The 18,361-nt window shown below is 40.3% G+C and overlaps 2 protein-coding genes across 2 annotated transcripts; both read right to left on the bottom strand.

The window, feature by feature from the left end:
- Positions 1-2,159: 2,159 nt before the first annotated feature.
- Positions 2,160-9,906, bottom strand: LOC131979855 (solute carrier family 12 member 9-like). The gene is made up of 14 exons (XM_059343908.1): positions 9,518-9,906; positions 9,169-9,303; positions 8,785-8,922; positions 8,574-8,671; positions 7,966-8,167; positions 7,725-7,832; positions 6,950-7,061; positions 6,521-6,678; positions 5,897-5,979; positions 4,838-4,962; positions 4,545-4,737; positions 4,278-4,452; positions 3,724-3,870; positions 2,160-3,619 (listed from the first exon to the last, which is right to left on the bottom strand). The coding sequence occupies exons 1-14, from the start codon at positions 9,723-9,725 to the stop codon at positions 2,676-2,678; spliced, it is 2,826 nt and encodes a 941-aa protein (XP_059199891.1). The 5' UTR covers positions 9,726-9,906; the 3' UTR covers positions 2,160-2,675.
- A 3,656-nt stretch (positions 9,907-13,562) lies between these two features.
- On the bottom strand, positions 13,563-16,658 carry thpo (thrombopoietin). The gene is made up of 5 exons (XM_059343814.1): positions 15,941-16,658; positions 15,718-15,842; positions 15,442-15,528; positions 14,516-14,680; positions 13,563-13,706 (listed from the first exon to the last, which is right to left on the bottom strand). Exons 1-5 carry the CDS (start codon positions 15,951-15,953, stop codon positions 13,563-13,565), a joined length of 534 nt encoding a protein of 177 aa, XP_059199797.1. The 5' UTR covers positions 15,954-16,658.
- Between the last annotated feature and the right edge of the window lie 1,703 nt (positions 16,659-18,361).

Raw genomic sequence — 18,361 nt, 5'->3', positions numbered from 1 at the left:
CGGTGGAGCTGGGTTCGAATTCGGCCTGAGCTCCCTTTGCCGCATGTCCTCCCCTCTGTCATCCCCTTTCTATCTGTCTCTCGCTTTCAATAAAGCATGTAAAATGCCCCAAAAAAAAAAAATCTAAAAAAAAAAAAAAAAAAACACTTGCCAGCTCTAACAAACCCTCATTTATCCAAATTAGTCCCTTACAAAACACAAGTGTCAGCCTAAAAGGAGATTTAATATTATCTTATTAGGCTTTTTCTACTCAAGCAACTCTCCCTCTGCAAGACAATTATCAGTTAAAGTTATTCAGCGCCTCCATCCATCCACTTGTTGTGATAGGCCAAGAAGTGGAAGGTTAACTTCAATCTGAGACCCATAACAGCTAGAACATGTCTTTAAAAATGTGTATATACCATAAACGATTCTGTCCGTGATCTCTAAGATGCCCGTGTTTCCTGCTCAGCCATGAACGTGGTATCCCTTTATAGTACTTGGCGCCTCAGTCTGTGAACACACTTCCCACATGCAGGTTGTCAGTGACGTGTCAATACTCTATGTGCAAACTCATGGAATTCTCTCTGACCAAACGTGACGTATGACACAGATGGTGTCGGCTCTATCGACAGGTACAGTCTCACCATCGCCCACCACATACTTCCTATGCCAAATGATATATAATTCAGGTAGTTTTCAATGAATTATAACCAATGCTTTGATAACGCAACAGCCCAGATGACGGGTTGATTCAATGTCAAATGACACATCTGATCATGTGGATAACATAATTACATGTATACATAAAATATTCTCAGAACTGAAGGTGGAAATATTAAGGATGTAATTCAAGACACACACTTCATAATAATGTTGAATAACCTGTTTGGAGCATGCATGTGCACATCACTAGCCACCACAATGGCCTAACTATTCCCAATTATGGTTGCAAAATTCCAGGAATTTTCAAAGTTGGAAATTTTCCCTGGGAATTAACAGGAATAAGGTGATACTTTACCAAATTGAAGGTTGGCCCATAACAGGAGACTTAAATATAGTTGTGGAAAATATATTTTAGCATAATCTTGACTAGAACAATCTAATTTATTGCAAGTAGACTTGAATATCTCTGCTATTCCTCAATCACATGCACATAACACACTGTTTACTGCAGGGCTACTGAGGCCACGCCTCCTACATGCTCTATACATTCCTCCATCACATGTTCAATTCAACATTTACATGTTGGTGGGAGAGGGGCTCATTTAATTTTCAATGGAATGATTTGGGGATTGTGTGTGCTTGAGAATGCTAGTGTGTATGAATGGGGAGGCAGGAGGGATAAGTAATATTTAACTCAACATTCATGTTTTTGTTTAATGAACAAATTGATTGTTCAATAAAATTAAAACTTGATAAAGTTCAAATTACAAATAAACCTGTTGAAATGTCATCTATTTAATTGTATTATTTTGCATGATGGATGTCCACTTATGACAAAATGATGGAAGATGGAAAGTGACTGATTTGGAATATTTCCCAAATTCCTCAGCTTAACTTTCCATGGAAAGTTTCTGGAAGTTTACCGGAAATGTTCCACACCTTTGAAACCCTACTCCAAATGTCCACTCAAATGCTTCAGTGCATGACCTTTGGAAAATGATTGATATTTGAACTTAACACTGAAGAATGCAATAGTGTTGTTGAGCTCTGTTCAAGCCACTTTGTTTCCCTTTTTACAGAGACAGTACATGAACACCAGATTTTCTTCCCCCCTCTGAAATATTGTCCAGTCCAGCATGAGTGTGAGTCAGCAACAGATCAACCAGTACTAGTCTGTGCTGAATAAGTGATGATATGGCTGCTAGATTTCTGACTCATCAGATTAGCCTACATGTGCTCAAAGTTCAGATTAAAATTCATCAACTGGCATTAGCACTATTCAGAGTACACCAAAAGCCTAGTAAAGGCTGGTACAGCCCAGCCATGATACTGGGCATAGATCGCCCTCTGCTGGCCTTAAACACCCAAGACACAGGTGTGTCTTAACAGTGTTTTAAATAGACCAAACTAGATACGATGATTTAAGAAAATACTTGTCAAAATTTAGATAATGAAAGAATAGTTATGTACTAGCAGTCTTTTTTCTCAATTAAAAATAAAAAAATGCAAAGAAATATGAGATAATACAATTTAATTAATCTTTCTATTAACATGTACAGAATGTCAAGTTAACAATGTTTAAGAGCAGTCCCCGTGAGGTGACAGTGTTTTAACAAACCCATGGGGCAAAGCACTGGCTTAATAAACTTCTGATTTTAACTATGAAGGAATGGCAAGGACCTTTCCTCCCTTCACCCCACAAAGTGTGCAAATTTTACATTTCTGTCACCCTAGTGTCTTCTTCAAGTGTTGACTTAATAGTCAAAACGCTTATAATTTTTCTATACATCTAATAGCTTGAGGTCATCAAATCCATTTCACCCAGGTGTAATTAATATAAGTGAACCACAAACTATATAAATGTAAAAAGTGAATATGACTCAAGTAGAAGTGGTTTGTTGTGGGGTCAGTCAGGTCGGCTGTTGTGATTTACATCTCAAACATTAGGTGAATAAATAAGTGGCAATAGGCACAGTCCCATTGATGAATACCAGATCAGAGAAGTGATGGATTAAGAGTTTCCAGTAAAATTAAAGGTCAGTAGTGACCACAGGAGTGACCCCGTGAATGAGCAATGTTGGGCCCAGGTCTCGACTCAAAACGTCTAGCTGGTGCAGGTAGGTACTGTAGCGGCTTGTGTCTGCTGGTGGCCGGGGCAAATACAGGAAACGCACAGCGGGCTGAGGGGCACCATGACTGCGAATCAGGTTGTTGACAGCACAGATATACTCATCTGTCAGCTGAGCAGCATTACTGGGAAATGTTTGGATACCACCTTCCTTGTCATCTTCCTCAATCTCTGGTCTCTCCATACTTTCCTCATTCTGTGCAGCCTCTACTAGGTTCCCTCGATCTCGTCTTTCTCGTCTCTGCCAGTGTAGCGCCACCACCTGGTCCCATGGCACCATCTGCACATGAGCTGAAATCCTGAGCTCCATCAGCATCATCCGGAGCTTCTTCTCCTCCTCTTCCTTCAGACTGCAACCAGCCTCCACACACAGGAACAGGCGGAGTCTTGCCTGGCTCCAGGCACGGGTCTCTTTCAGCACGGAGGCCAACTGCAGGAGGAACAGTGAGCAGATATCAACATATCCACGGCTGTCTGGTAGAAGAAGATTCAGAGGCCACACGTCAACGTATGGACTTGTCATACTGCGGTGGCCTCGAATTTTTCTTCCCGACCCTAAGACCTTCTCCCGGTTGAACAGGTTGAAGTAACGAGCAAGTGTCACATTCTTTCCCATTTTTACAGCATCAGCAATCACTGACACATATTCCTCTTCGTGAAGGTCTCTGAGTTCGTCAGCACCACGCACATTTGGGAAGAAGGGAGACCGTTGCTCTCGGGGATCTATGGAAGGGGTCACGGCATCCAAGCCAAAGCCTGTGGACAGGAGAATTTTACCTTGGAGGTGGTCTTCAGGGGAACAGTCATCATAGAAACCCAAGACAAGGGTGTTTGGCCTCATTCCACCTAGGTAAAAAACAGAGTGTTTTGGAAAAAAACTGAAGTAAGTAACACAAAATTATAGAACAATGACAAACATCCTCATACAGCAGTAATGTAAACTTGCCTACCAAAGCCTGTGATGAAAAGTAGGTTCTGAACTCCATGTCTGACAGAATCTGCCAGCGTAAGGTTGACAAAAGCCTTGATGTTTAGGTGGTCCACGAGAGAAAGCCATGAGTCATAACGGCTCTGCAGAGGATCATAGGGCAACCCATCTGCACAATCACGCACAAAGAAAGACAAAATGTCAAACATGGGGCAAAGAGCACCATCTCAGTCTGTAAAGGGCAGCATGTGTTTGTTGCAAATTACCAACATGAGCAGATTCCTGTATAAAGAATAAAAAGTTGCAGTGTATTTGGGTGTATTTTTTTGTGAAGGTATGACCCTTTCCCCCTCCCTATGACCACTTTTGAACATTATAATTAATTAAAACTGTCACAATTCAAACTTGTCATGGCTGCTGTAACTTATACACTCCTAAAGACAAAGGACATAGCTACTGAAGGCTTTAAAAGGTGGCTGTTTGGATGTTAGTAGCGGAGTATTTAATACTAAAAAAAATAAAATTGGCGGTTTTATGACCAATTTAAATGTTTATATATATATCTCAGTATCATACCAAGTAAACCCAGCTTCACATGTCCCAGTACATAGAGGCCACTCTTCTTCAGGTCATTAATGAAGGTCATGAGACCTGTACAGCTGCGAGGATTTGCCACCATCAGCAGCAGCTGCGGCCTCCAGAACTTCACATGGTCCTTACGCACATCCAACCTCAACAGGTACTTGCGCACCTGAGTAATTAAAAAAAAGAGTGATTATTTGGTAATTCATGCAAACTCACATCATATTGTTGCTTCAGTAAGAGACGGTTTGTTTGTGACACCTGGTGGAAGATGAGAGCCTGGCTAATGTAGCCCCAGTTGCTGAGGGGACAGAGGTAGTGGATAAGCATCAAGAGCAGCAACATAAAGGCTATGCTGGCAAATGCATAAATGGCACTGATCAGGAACATCATGACCAGGCTGCCAAGAATGCCCAGAGCGCAGGTATGCCATGTAAAACAACGGAATGATGGTCTAAAATGAAAAACAAAGACAACAGAATATGTAGTAAAATTATATTTTCTACCACAAATTAAATTCAAATTAAAAAGCCTGCTAATAACCAGCTCCATACCTGAAGTTTGGTGCAGAAGCCCATTCGAGAGCCAAACAGGCCAGGTTCACAGCTGCATAGACCAACAAGAAGAAGATAGTGACAATACCAGCAATAGTGTTCAATTTGCCAGCAAACAGCACCACCTAGTGGATGGAAAAGAACATTAATTTTGCTTACATATCTGATCAATATTTTGTATCTTGTGCTGTTGCTTCATTTATGTAAAAACATTAAAACAAGAATGCAATAATTCTAGTATTAACACAATAAAACTTCCTATAGCTGGAGTACAAGAGTAACTTTAGATCTCTGGATGTCCCTTGACCACAATACATACAACCTTGATAAAGAGCTTAACTGGTTAAAATTATAGCTAACAGTACACATGCCCATGACTTCATAAGAATAATGTTAGAAAAAACCCTTGCTATCTAGCTAGTATACTTATGCTAAGTGACATGGTAGTGAAAAGAGAAGTTCACTTACTAGTTTAACAGGTACCCTGCTCTGTATCCCTGGCAAAACATTTCCAGCTTTTAATGATTTTCATTTGGCAAAAGGCAAGCCTATTCAAAGCGAGGCACGAACCGTTTAGCACCGCAATGTGGTAGGTGAAAGACCACTAGATCCAAATATACACACATACACTCAAGTGTTACCCTTACTTCAACCGTACACTCAGGGCAGCACTGTATTTTTCACAGAGATATTTCCAAAAAACAAACAAGTAGTGACAATATAGAGGATAATGTCAGCGTTGATGTAATTCCAACAATTGAAACCACAATTAAAGACGAATAGAGTGTCTATGGCCATATAGGGAGATTTTTGTTGTTGTTGTTGTTGTTGTTGCTGTAAACATGCAAGTGTAAAGGAAAATAACCATTTGCAAGTTGAAGAAAGAAAAATTTTCATATTTCAAAAGGTCAAATAAGTTACTTATCTGCAAAAGAGAAAATATGAATAGGATGATGTTGAGGGCAAAAGAGGCAACTCTGATCTTTTTAGTAGAGCTCAAGCAGAGTCACTTGATGCAAAAAACAGTCACCACTTCTCGCATATAGTGTACAAGCCTACCTGTACAAGCAACCAGGAGACAAGCACAGAGACCCAGGGGTTCCCACTCAGAGAGGTTTTTCTCACTAGCGCCAGGACACCACCTGTAGAGATTTAAAACGTTAACAAAAGCAAAAGTCACTCTGTTCTTGCTCATGGTCCTAAATCAGATAAACAACTTAGTCATCCTGCACTCGTCCTTAAGCCAAACACACAATGAGAGGATTTTTCTTCTGAGAAAGTCAACACTGCAAGCCATCTGTTGTCAAACGATGCTATCCAAATTAACATGCCTCCACTTGGAAAATGAGACATGATGAAATTAATAACAAGTGTCAGTTTCTCACATTTGAGATGGGAGGCCTCTTTCAACAGATGGCTGATTATTAAAATGTTGACTCAGCTTTATAGAAGACCAGCTGGAGTTGGATATCCTTTCATGTACTCGGGATCAACTACTTAGCCCTGATCATAACCTAAACAAGAAAGATTAGTAATTAAAATCCTCACTACAGAAAGGGTCAAAGGCCACGTCAGCTAGAACCACACTCTGCCAATAAAACAATATTTTGCTGTTCATTGGTATGTTAATCTTAATCTTGGACAACAGGCAAAACCAATCACAAACACTGAGCAGTATCTCACCAAACAGATTGTCTTTGGACAGGGCATACAGGATCCTGGAGGCTCCTATCAGGTTACTCATGGAAGCAGACATGGTGGAGGAGTAAATCCCAATAGTCACCAGGGGCGGCCATACATTGATGTCTCCCAAGAAACTGTAGTCTTTCTGGAGAAGGTGACTAAGGATAATGGATGGAAGAAACCTCACATTGTTAAAAATCACTTGATGTGTAGAAATGAATCAAAGAAAAAAATTAACTACAACTGAGAATTTGTCTAAAATGGCAGCATAAAATATACATGAGAGAAAGTTATCAAATGCAAAAACTTAAATATCTAACTGACCAGTGCATTATGGTAGTTTTTCTATAGATTCAGGAAACTTTGTCTTATATATTTCAGGGTATTTGTGACAGTACTACTTCATATGTTTGACTGTGTGTGTCTAACCGATCACAGGACCATGCAGCCAGCAGACTAAGCAGATTGTATGTGATGAAAGTTGTAACAACAGCTGCAAGCGTTCCTCTTGGGATGGAATAGCTTGGGTTTTTCAGGTCGCCTGGAAATTACATGACAAGAGTTGTGTCTTCAAAAAACAACAAATCTATTAAACACATTCTGAAGTTCTGTCAAAGTTTGCTTTTCCCAATTGTGTCTTAAATCAGGGGCTGGATCCAACAAAGTCTTCATTTCTATAGCTGCCTTTATTCTGTTGTTACAGGGCTCACCTCCAAAAGAGAAATGTCATATCATATGGCCATGTTGTTTAATTACTAGGTTTTTCTTTCAGCTGGTCCCTTGTCAATGATAAATATGTTATCTGCAGCCCAGCTATGCTGTTGATCTATAGACTAGAAGACTATGTAACAAGATATATTTCCACAGAATTTGACAATAATGTGTTGACATCACAGTCTGTACTAGATTTTGTTAACTTTAAATGTTTATTAGGACCACATGAATGCAACATTAGTTTTGGACCACCAGGCTGGAACATTTGCTTTGGAGGCTCTTGAAGCTTTTATCATCATATCTAAATTGCTACATTTAATGCAGTTGTGAAAAGGTCTATAGAATGTGTGTAAAATACCAGGAATAAATAAATACTTAGGTTTTTAACAGAGATGTGCAAGATAATTTCATGATCATTGCAGGATCCAGCCCCTGAAATTGGACACAGCTATGGGTTTTCTTCCTGAATTTATTTTGAACACCATCTTACCTGACATGTTGGAGCCTGCCATGATCCCAGTACATCCATTGAACATGACAGCGAAAACTGTGGCAAAGGTCATTGTGGCACCAGTGGTGTAGTCTACTGTGTAACTGGCTAGAAGGATATCACAGGAGGCTTGATCATTTGTACAAACAATTTAAAAAAAAGCTTCTGCTTAAAAAAAGTTGCATACAGTTCCAACAATTTAAATCAGGTTGAAGATTATCAAAGCATGTATAAAACTTACGCAGTAGGTTGCTCTTCAGTGTGTGTAGCTTGAAGCCAGTAAAATTGGCGGTGCTCAGGCTGGTACCGTTTAACCCAGAACTATCTGGCAGAATCACCACAGTGGGCCTCACAATGAAAAAACTGACAAAGATAGCAGCCAACACTGTTGTGACGATGATGACGATAATGAAGGTGGCTTTAGCATAGATGTGGGCTCCCACCTGTAATGACAAGCCATTCAAATTTAGGAAATACTTATGCTGTAAATCTAGATATACATCCCTTCGCACCACTGTCAAGTCCAATTCTTTTTTTGACTGTCAATCTTGTCCAAGACATGGTATCTTGTAAACTACCATATATCTAGTTTGCTAGTGGATATTCATGGTCCTCTATGGACGCCCCTTACCCTTCCTTTAGCACCTTTACACAACATATAAGAAAGTACTTTATTTATCCAGAGGCAAATTGTTGGAATTGATAGAAACATCCATACAAGCCTTGCTCTTGGTTGAGTATTTAGCAAAACATAGTTCTTAGGAAAATAAATCACATTACCACTATTTGTATATGCAAAGATCAGCTGACAGCAGAAAATTAAGTTAAATGAAACCAATGAAGTCTCACCAAGCAGACAACAAAACACACGAAGAGCAGGATGGTGCCATACAGAAGAGACCACCAGTATCCGGAGGGCAACACCTGATGGGGACCTGCAGCACCCTCTGAGGGACAGTAAAAAAAAAAAAAAAAAAAAAAAAAAAAAAAAAAAAGGGCTGATTAATGTATTGACACACTCACATGCCTAGATGTCTCACTATATCCCAAATGTACCTACCTTCCGGGATGCCAAAAGATGACATGATGGCCTCAACCAGACCCAAAACATAGAGAGCACTGCCACACACATTGGCAAAGAAAAACATGATCCCAATGCTGCCACCAAACTCTGGACCCAGGGCTCGGCTAATCATGTCTGGGAATCAAAGTTAAGGGATTTCTGACTTCAGATTTATAAATATAAACTATGACTGGAAACAATATCTCACCTTAATGAAGATAGAAAAAGATCCAGATTTGCTATTGGTGGATAAGGCGAATTTATGGGGAGAAATTAAGAGCAGGGACATTTTTCCAAAATCAATGTTAGGCTCAATCACAAAAAAAACCCACAAGCAATGCTTTTGATACTGCACACATCTCTCACATCAGTAAAGGATACAGTATGCACCACCAGCATCTAAAGCCCCATTGGTGGAGATGGCACAGACAGAAAGCACAGTCATAGTGATGATAAAATAGGCCACTAGAAACATGGCAATGGCCTGGTAGAGCCCTGCTTGTCCCACAACAAATCCTGCAAGGTAGGAATACATGGAATAAATTAGTACTTTAGACAATCATTTCCCGAACTTGTTACCATTGAACTAACCGCCAACCTGGTTCAAAGTGAACCGGAAGGACATTTAAGAGGATACGTTCATTATTGTTTTAGTTTAGTCTAATGTTTGTAATTTTATGACACGTTTTTCCATATTTAAAATCAACTTTTTTTGCCCCCCTCTTCTCACCAATTCGCAGAAACACGACGACGCTAAACATGGACAGTAAAGTTGGTATGACCACGCCAAACACCACTCCGAGCTTCCTTGCGGTGTTGTCCTTGGTCCGTCGACCGTCTCTGTCCGCCTTGGTCCCGCTGTGTTTGGACACATGTTTCGGCTCCGGGCCGGGGCTGGTGGTGAGTCGGTAATGGAGAAGAGGAGCCTTTTCTGACATGGTGGCTATGTCGTTGGCGGTAAGTAACGGTAAACGAAGCTCGCTAGCATCAACAGAAAACGTGTTTAACTACAGCCTAACGTCTTTTCCTAGCTATGATTGTATTTAGCTAACGCTCCGCTAGTCGAGTAGCCGCCATCATCCTCCGGTCCTCCACTGCACCGAGCCCGGTTTACCTGATGCAGGTAAGGACGGTTCCCTAAATTAATTAACAAAAAATGACGTCGCCTCCTGCAATTGGTTCATCCAATCAGTTCGTTCCTCCTTCATTACTTCACTGCTGTTTGTATACAGTTGAAAGCGCCACCAAGTAACTGGTTAGCCTAGCTAAATAAAAAAAAAACGTTGAAAAACCCTAAAGGTTATCTACCTAACGTTACCTTTCCTAAAAAATAATTTAGTAGTTAAGCCACTATAGGCCACAGGTCAATTTTGCGGGCTTTTGTGCTATTTTTATTCCAAAACATGCGATAACATCTGTCAGAACAGTGGACAGAAAACATCCAAAACAAACATAGGTGTATGTTCTAGACCAGAGGGGTGTTCTATCAAGGAAAAGCCTGGTTTAATATGATAAATCTCGCTAATTTAAGTGAGAGATGCGTTCCATCGAAGTGGTTTATGTGACTTCATAAAGTTTCATAAAGCTCCTTCAGCGTTGCTTTCACCACTTTTTGCGACATCTTATTGGCTGCTCCACGATCGATTTATACGGGCTGCTTATATACTCCGCGCTCGCGCACATATGCTAGTGTCGTGCCAAAAAGTGATTGCCTGCCAGAATCTGATTTCTGGCCGCGGGAGCGCGCACGGCAGCCCGTTGAGCGGTCAGATCTTTACATTATGAAGTTCATGAATGAGATCAAGTCATATTTAGGCAGAATTAACCTTTGAGTAACTGTATCTGGCCTTCAATCAATTTTTGGCAGGTGAAAATGCCTATTTTGTGTTGTAATGGTCCTTTAAAGGGATTCTAAGCTGTCCTGTGAGCTCTAGTGTTTACATTATGAAGCTCATGAATGAGATCAAGTCATATTTAGGCAGAAATAACCTCTCAGTAACTATACTATGCCTTCAATCAGTTTTTGCGAGGTGAAAACTGAAATAGACGTGTCTATCACGTAGTTGCCATGTCTGATTTCGCTACAGACTACACTTCTTTTGGCCACAGTTGTAATAATTACGCAACAACAAACGTTAAACTTTCGAAGCCACATGCCTTTGCTATAAGTACATTATAATACAGTTGTGTGTATCTGCATATTAAGACCGTTTAATCCAGAGAAAAGCAGACGTGGCAGGCAATCACTTTTTGGCACGACACCGGCCTTTATAGCCTGGGTTGAGCTGACTAGACTCGGCTGAGCTGAGCTGCGTTAGTGGAACGGTTTTAGCCTGGAGTTAAAGTTGGTGTTCACTCTAACCAGACTTTTTCAATGAAGCCGCGGTTTGTTTAGCCACGTTGATGGAACACCCCTCAGGGATGGGCAACTTAAATGCTGGAGGGGGCCACAATTTTTCATCGACATTACCACAGGGCCACATGTAGGACCGTGCACTTAACCAGATGTGATGAAACTCCAATTTTAATTTTATTGTTTACAGTGCAGTAACTTAACATATTTCATGCTCAAATTAATGTATAACAGTATAAATAGGAATACAAAAGGTTTGAAGCAAATAAAAAATGACCACTTACTGTGATTTCTTTTTTTTCCCCAGTGTAAGAACAGCAGACCGTTCTAGATGTTACTTGTATTCAAGAAGCCATTTCTATTAAGAATGTATGAAATCTTTAAAGGCTGTTTTCTCAAGATGATGTTTTTCCTCATGCTCTGAGCCAGGAATCTCAACTTCAGCTACACTTATACACCAAACTACAATATTAACTATATTCTGAAGGGTTTTACAGAGGGGTTTGTCTATATATCACTCATACCCTGATTTATATAATATTTTGTTCCTAAAAACATTATGAAACTGTATTTTCTTATGGCTTTTGACATTATTTCCTAATTTATGAAATGATAAAAGGAGATGTCCCAATTCCCTTATGTAAAAAAACCTTTGAATCTAATATATCAACAAAATAAAAATAATACCTTTGAAATTTACCTTATCCAATGTTCATATTTATGTCCTGTAAACATATGCAAATGTGTGCATATTCAATGAGTTCACACCTATAAACATAAAATATAAAGAAACATACAACATAACAACAAAAATATTGTGCTAATGTAAATAAACAGGTTAAAAAAAAAGTTTTTAAAAAATTACCCTATTCACGTGTCTCCTCGTAAATAAATGGTTGTATAAAAGCAGAGTTTATTAATTGTTGTATTGGCTTTGTATCATAAACAACATTGTATCCATTTTCAGCAAAAAGTTCTGTCAAATGCAAAACTTTGGTATTTACATTCAGGAATATACAAAGATAGATTGAATTGTATAGCAATACATAGAAACATGCACACAACTACAGCAAATCAATAACCTTTCAAATAAAAATGTAAACAGAGATAGGATCTAAAAGTGCATTGAAAATAAACACAACTGCTCACTACATTCATACCAAAATGAATAGCAACACTTTACAGTCTATATTATTCTCCAGTAAGTGTCTTTGGTTTTTAAATGCAGCTAGTGTGCAAGAGGCTGTCTAGCAGTATTTGCATAAAACTCAGAATGGCATTAAAAATAAAACAGTTTGGGGACTGGATATGGCCTGTGGGTTTCAATCCACTTTGCAGAGACCTTTGAACCACTGAAGTAGCAAAACAAATCTGGCATGAAAACATTAATCCAAACAAGTTGACTTTTCGGTTTGGGTGACTCAACAACATCTGATGTACAACAATCATTGGATCATGACAATTTTACATCCTGTGCAACTTGGATAAGCTGCCTGTAGGATCTATACTATAAAAAGAATATAAAACCTGCCTTTTGGCAGATTGTAGGCTTGTATTGGTTCTATAAGCTTACAATCAAATTCATAGGAATACTTCACCCTCAAAATCGATCAATTGTATATTAATTTCTACCCCATGTTGCCTTGAAACAGTTTTTCTTGCATGTCTCCAGGGTGAATAAAGAATCCAAAACTTGAAAATTCTTGATGATTGTTGATGAAGTACATATAGGCCAAATATACCAAAAGCAAAACGAAATAAATGTGCTTACAAACTCTTACAGAACTTGTGTAGTATGATCATGTTTTCCAGTTGCCTGTTCAGTACTTCACAATAATATGTATTTTTGCTAAAAGAAAAAACCTAAAAAAAAACGCACTGATGAGTGGCATGGCTGCACAAGCCTGTGACTGTTGGGATTCTTTGTTCAACATGGAGAAATACGAGGAAAACAGTTTTCTTTACAAATTCAAAGTAACACAGGGTGAGTAATTGATGCACAAATGATAATTTAGGGTGTGAATTATTACGTTAAAATGTCTCTAGTTTTATGTAAAATGATACAAAAAACTGCCTGATGTCATACATTCATTTGTCCGTGATACTTATTATGGCAGACATATTGCTGTCTTTAATTTCTCCCTACTCCTACAGCTGTAGTTCCTCTTAATGACCAGCAGGGAAGGGTATATATCTTCTTTTTACTCTTAAATATTTTCACATCACACTATACAAAATATATTCTCACATCACACTATACAAAATATATTCATATATTTAAAAAAATGCAAAAGAAAACAAGGGAAGGAGAATATTCAGTTCACTCCAGCTGCTGTGCTCTGGTGAATTTGGGCAACATTTGAACTCATAACTCAGTCCCCAGTCTATGAAGAACACTGGTTCTACTGGATTTGTTCTTGTGTCACTGGGAAGTGCATCTGTCTTCCATGTGAACCATGAACCTCTCCAGTTTGCCTGAAATCAATTGGTTGTAGTTCAACAGGACTGTGCTCAGACTCTGAGTGCTTCGAGGAACACATGACAGTGCTGGACTCACCACTGGCCCCTGCAGGTCCAAGCAGAAAACACAACAATGAAGACAGCTTTAAAAATGAGGAATAGGAGACCGGAAATTAAGCCAAAAAGGAAGGTAACACCCAACACAAATCTTTGAAGTGGTACTATTTTCTGATAGGAACTCTTATAAAAAAAAACAACAAGAGCAATCCACAAATTAACTTCCTGAATTTTAGGACATTATGTAAAACACCAATCACAGGACATCCATCTTGCACAGTGTCTCACTGGGAAAGTATGCACTGTTATCGTCTTCTTGTCCTGAGGAAGGAAGGCTTGGGGTCACACAACATAACATCATCACTTCCAGCACACAGATACTCCAGAAAGCCACTGATCTATGAGAAACCAGGATATTTCCACACCAGAGGAAACTGATAATGCCTCTGAATCAGATGCAAACCAGAGAGAAGCCCATCAACACGTTTTCACTCAATTTGTGTGAATGTTCCTCAACACATTGATGAATTGTATTTGGCTCTGTTTGTATGTGTGTGAGTGAGTGACAAAGACAGACTGTGCCTGGTTAGCTTTACAGGTCAAAAGGCATCCAGTCGATGAAATCAAAAGTGAAACTTTCTTGGAAGCAAAGGCTGTTTCAAAAGTATGTTAATTGTCTATGCTGATGTGCATTTGGGAGCTTCAAAACTGTGAAATAGATATTTAATTGGTTATATCTATCCAAGACACTCAGAAACTTAGCAGCTTTATTCATAGCATTTTAACCTTGATATGTAACAACAAATTTGTTGGTTTGCATTTGTTTGCATGTATTTTGTCACTGTGACTGCCTCTTACACTCAGCTGAAGGTTTGTTAGAATGAGCAGGTAGTTGTTAATGTTGTTCTCCAGTCTCTGCAGTAGCGAAGTGGCACATCCTGGTTGGCCTGGGGCCTTCACGGCCTTCACACCTTCAATAAGAAGCCTCAAGGATGCAACTATTTCTCCTCTCTTCTCCTGGTGCTGCGGTAACACACACAAGTACACAAACATGTGGGAATAGATGTGCAATGAAACCTATTTTTAGGACTTTTTAAGTGGGATTGTGTGACGTACTTATCCATAGTCAGTGTATTATATAGAGTAGATAGCGGTCGGCGCGCCCCCAGTTTAGAGAAACAGGAAGGAGGACCGGCGTGGAAGCTAAGTAATGTACCACTGTGGACAGGGGCAGCAGCAAAACATATTTTAGCACCTTAATTTGGTGAATCTGAGCTAATCCTTTAAAACACCAAAGTCACACACTAACACAAACCAACTAAAAAATAAAGGCAGCGGTAGACCAGCAACTCCACATTCAAGAAGGTAAAATTACCATTTTTGACGAGGGAGTCGCTGGAGTTGCTTTAAAGAATGACTTGAGTTTCCACAGCATACACTTACACAACAAGGCTGTATCACCACAAAGTAACAATTGAAAATATTTTAAATTTTGCATAAACCTGAGCTTTTTAGGTACACCTCTTTCTAGTTGCCTAAAATATATTTTTCTGTTGCCCCCATCCTCAACTTTTAGTTGCTTAGCATCTGTGCCAGACCTCCTGCCTGCTTCTCCAAACTGTGGGCATACCAGCCTGCATCTTCTATAGGTAACACATTGTCCATGAATAAATACATCATACAACTCCACTTCAATAAATCTGAAGTATCTCTTTAAACCAACAGTAAGCAAGTAAAAAGACATTGTGGTAGAGAATTTTGGATTCATACATGTGCCAACATACTGATTTGTTTTCCCAAGATGCTACATGAAGCTCGGTACAGGGTAGCTGAACTGGTGTGGAGAGAGTCGTCAAGCCAAAACATTCAACCTGCAAGGGAGGAAACATGGACGAGGCAATTGACAGAAGCTAGACGAATAGGTGGACTAGATAGAGAAAGACTGATGGGAGACCACAGGTGACAAAAGACAGGCAGGAGGATTAGATGCATCACCCCAGCAGGAGGAAGACAGATAGAGAAATTTTGGGAAAATGTATGTGTAACAGCCATATCCTCACCAAAGCCCTCTCCATCTCTGCCACAATGTTCATAGCCCTCCTGGCGCCTTTATTACACACAAATTCTATGGGTCTGGTCTCAGCATCCCACACTTCAGAGGCTACCATACAGAGCAGCAGGAGTCCTGGACAAACGCATAAACACACGCACCACAAGCCATCTTGTTCAGCTTATAACAAGTGCAATAAAATCCTCACAAGTCAAACTTTTTAGGCTACTCACTGCTTAAAGCCATGCCCTGCTTGGCCACTCCCGATGAATCCACATTTGTTCCATTAAGAATTATGCCAGGTGGAAAATGCCCTGTGTCCACTGTCGAGGAGCTGTGTGTCCTTTTTGTCTTCTCACCACTTGATTTCCCACTTTCTCATTCAGCAGTGGGAAGTGCGAGTGTTATCTAGCCTGAGAGCAGGATGCGCTCCAACTTCCCTACTGCGCATTATCACAAAAAGTTATAGACTTAAAATGGCATTTCATTGATGTTAGTAGGAGTATTTGCTCCTGGTATGACCACAGTAGGCTTTCTGGGCATTGAAGGGACAGCATGCTTGCTGACTAAAAGGTTAATGATTTATTATTGTGAAAGACTCCATTTACACAGCTGACATCAAATCCGGTCACTCCTGCTCGAAGCTATTTACTTTTTGTCTCAGTTTGCTCCAGCCAATAGAGGTAGCAGCTTGGGTTCATATAATTTACAAAATTGATGTCAGAGGAAGGTACACAGCCCACATACAGCATGTGGGTGTGTGTAAGTTACATGTGGGCGTGTAGCCTGTTTGTGTCGACTTCTCTGTGTCTATAATGCATAAATGAGTTGAAAAAAATAGTGTTTATAGGATTTTAAATTGCCACAATCCCATGTAGAAGGATGTTAATTTACAAACCAGGCTTTTTCACATTTAGATTCAGCTTATAAAAGATTTTAATTTTGCAACTTTTTTTGTAATTATAATGATTACATTTTCTGCTTCATGTGTTCTTACATGCCTGTGTCTTTGCAGGGAGGACAAGGTGAAATCACTGCCAACGTGATTACCCCTCCAAGGATCGTTTAATAGCCTTACTCGCTGTATTTATCACCCAGAAGGAGAAGTGAACAAGTGGTCTTTACCCGGATACATGCAATCATCCATCGGGTTGTAATACCCCAGGGGCGCAGCTGGAAGAGGAGATGGTGCTACAATTCAATTGCCATTCGGGTGGGGGGTTGAGGAGGTATAATAGCTGTCAAAGACATGGATAAGAGAAAACATGGGGGAATGCACCATCCATTCTCATTTCAGACACACGTGCTCAACCCCCAGCACCCCACTGGACATTGACTGAGCCCCTGTTCTCTTTTATTTGCGCCCAAGCCGTTTATGTGCCATGATCAAGACGCATGACGTCTAATATTAGACTCCAAAAGTGTGTGCACGTGTGTGTGTTGTCACATACAAGGAGGAGGGGGGTGCAAAGAGGGAGAGCTAGCGAGAGAAAGAGAAAGAGAGAGCATGAAAACTAAACACATGCTTTCCTTTTCTCCTTCCAAGCCTTCTGCTATCTCTGCAGACAATCTCGACCGCCGGTAATTAAGACGAATGTGTGCCGCGGCTCCGCAGATAATGACCGGAGCGCCTGGATTTCTGCACACAAGGAGAAAACTGCGGGCCATGGCATTGACGGTACCCGCATTGCATCACGGACACGACACCCGGTACCCCGCTGTCTCCCTCCCACCTCAACTGGAGCCGATGGGGAGACTGTAGCATCTTATCATAGAGTTTCTTTGCCTCACAATCCCATGCAGCCGCTTTCAGACGACTGTCTGTTGTCGCTCCTGGTCTCCAAATCTCGCCAACAGCTGCCTGCTCCGCCGTGCGCTGCTCTGGAGACGCAAAACCGGTAATTACGCGCCGTGTTGACAACTTTGGCGCGGCGCTGTAAGGATTGCGCATCAGCAACGGGCCAGTTTGTAGGATCTACCGAGATTTCCCCTCCGGTGGAGTGAAGTGTGATTCCGCTGGCCATAGCATCATCGATTTCGTGTGTGCGCTGCAACCTGTGGCTGCGTGCCCCTTTATTTCAGTCATTGTTCCGCCGAGGCACAATGGAGGGACACAGCTGACGGTTCTGAATCTGTAGCCCGGAGAGGAGAGAGGAAAAAAGAGGAGGAAAGCAGACTCAGGGGAAAACGTAAGTATGCTGTGTCCTGACAAGACTGATCACTGTATCATTTCTCCAAAGTGTTTGTCTCCTGAACTTTGACTATATCTGGCTCAAGGGCAAATGGTAATTGAAGGTCTGATTGGTTGTGGCGTATTTGCTGGTGTTCTGGTGTCATTTGGGGGTTATTTAGGACAGTTTGAGTTTTTTTGTTAGTTGAAGCCAACAGGAATTAATAAAAAGTGAGAAACGTGTCATGCAATATAAAAAGGGACACAGGTGGTTGTATATCATAATGTTGTGCACCAAGGACTCAAAGTCCTTGTAATACTGTAGATTTATTGCAATAAAATGCACAAGTGAGAAAATTCACACATTTCTGCCTACACTGTCACATTAAGTTATTTTTACTGTAACGTACAGGTCAATGATGCAATAATAATAATAATAATAATTACAGATACAGAGATTAATTTGTCTTATATTATTCCTCTG

Source organism: Centropristis striata, chromosome 11 (genome assembly GCF_030273125.1).
Source record: "Centropristis striata isolate RG_2023a ecotype Rhode Island chromosome 11, C.striata_1.0, whole genome shotgun sequence".
NCBI lineage: Eukaryota > Metazoa > Chordata > Actinopteri > Perciformes > Serranidae > Centropristis > Centropristis striata.
The sequence above is the reverse complement of the archived record's forward strand: the minus strand, read 5'-3'. Positions and strand labels throughout refer to the sequence as shown.

What these genes read in the sequence shown, in the direction of transcription:
- LOC131979855 (XM_059343908.1), bottom strand. Translation starts at nt 9,725, where the DNA reads ATGTCAGAAAAGGCTCCTCTTCTCCATTACCGACTCACCACCAGCCCC. An exon ending in GGCAGGCTCCAACATGTCAG is followed by an intron (nt 7,062 to 7,724) that starts GTAAGATGGTGT and finishes TGTAATTTCCAG; the next exon opens with GCGACCTGAAAAACCCAAGC. An exon ending in GTCCAAAGACAATCTGTTTG is followed by an intron (nt 5,980 to 6,520) that starts GTGAGATACTGC and finishes AAATCTCTACAG; the next exon opens with GTGGTGTCCTGGCGCTAGTG.
- thpo (XM_059343814.1), bottom strand. An exon ending in CATCTTGGGAAAACAAATCA is followed by an intron (nt 14,681 to 15,441) that starts GTATGTTGGCAC and finishes GTGTTACCGCAG; the next exon opens with CACCAGGAGAAGAGAGGAGA. An exon ending in TAACAAACCTTCAGCTGAGT is followed by an intron (nt 13,707 to 14,515) that starts GTAAGAGGCAGT and finishes TTGGACCTGCAG; the next exon opens with GGGCCAGTGGTGAGTCCAGC.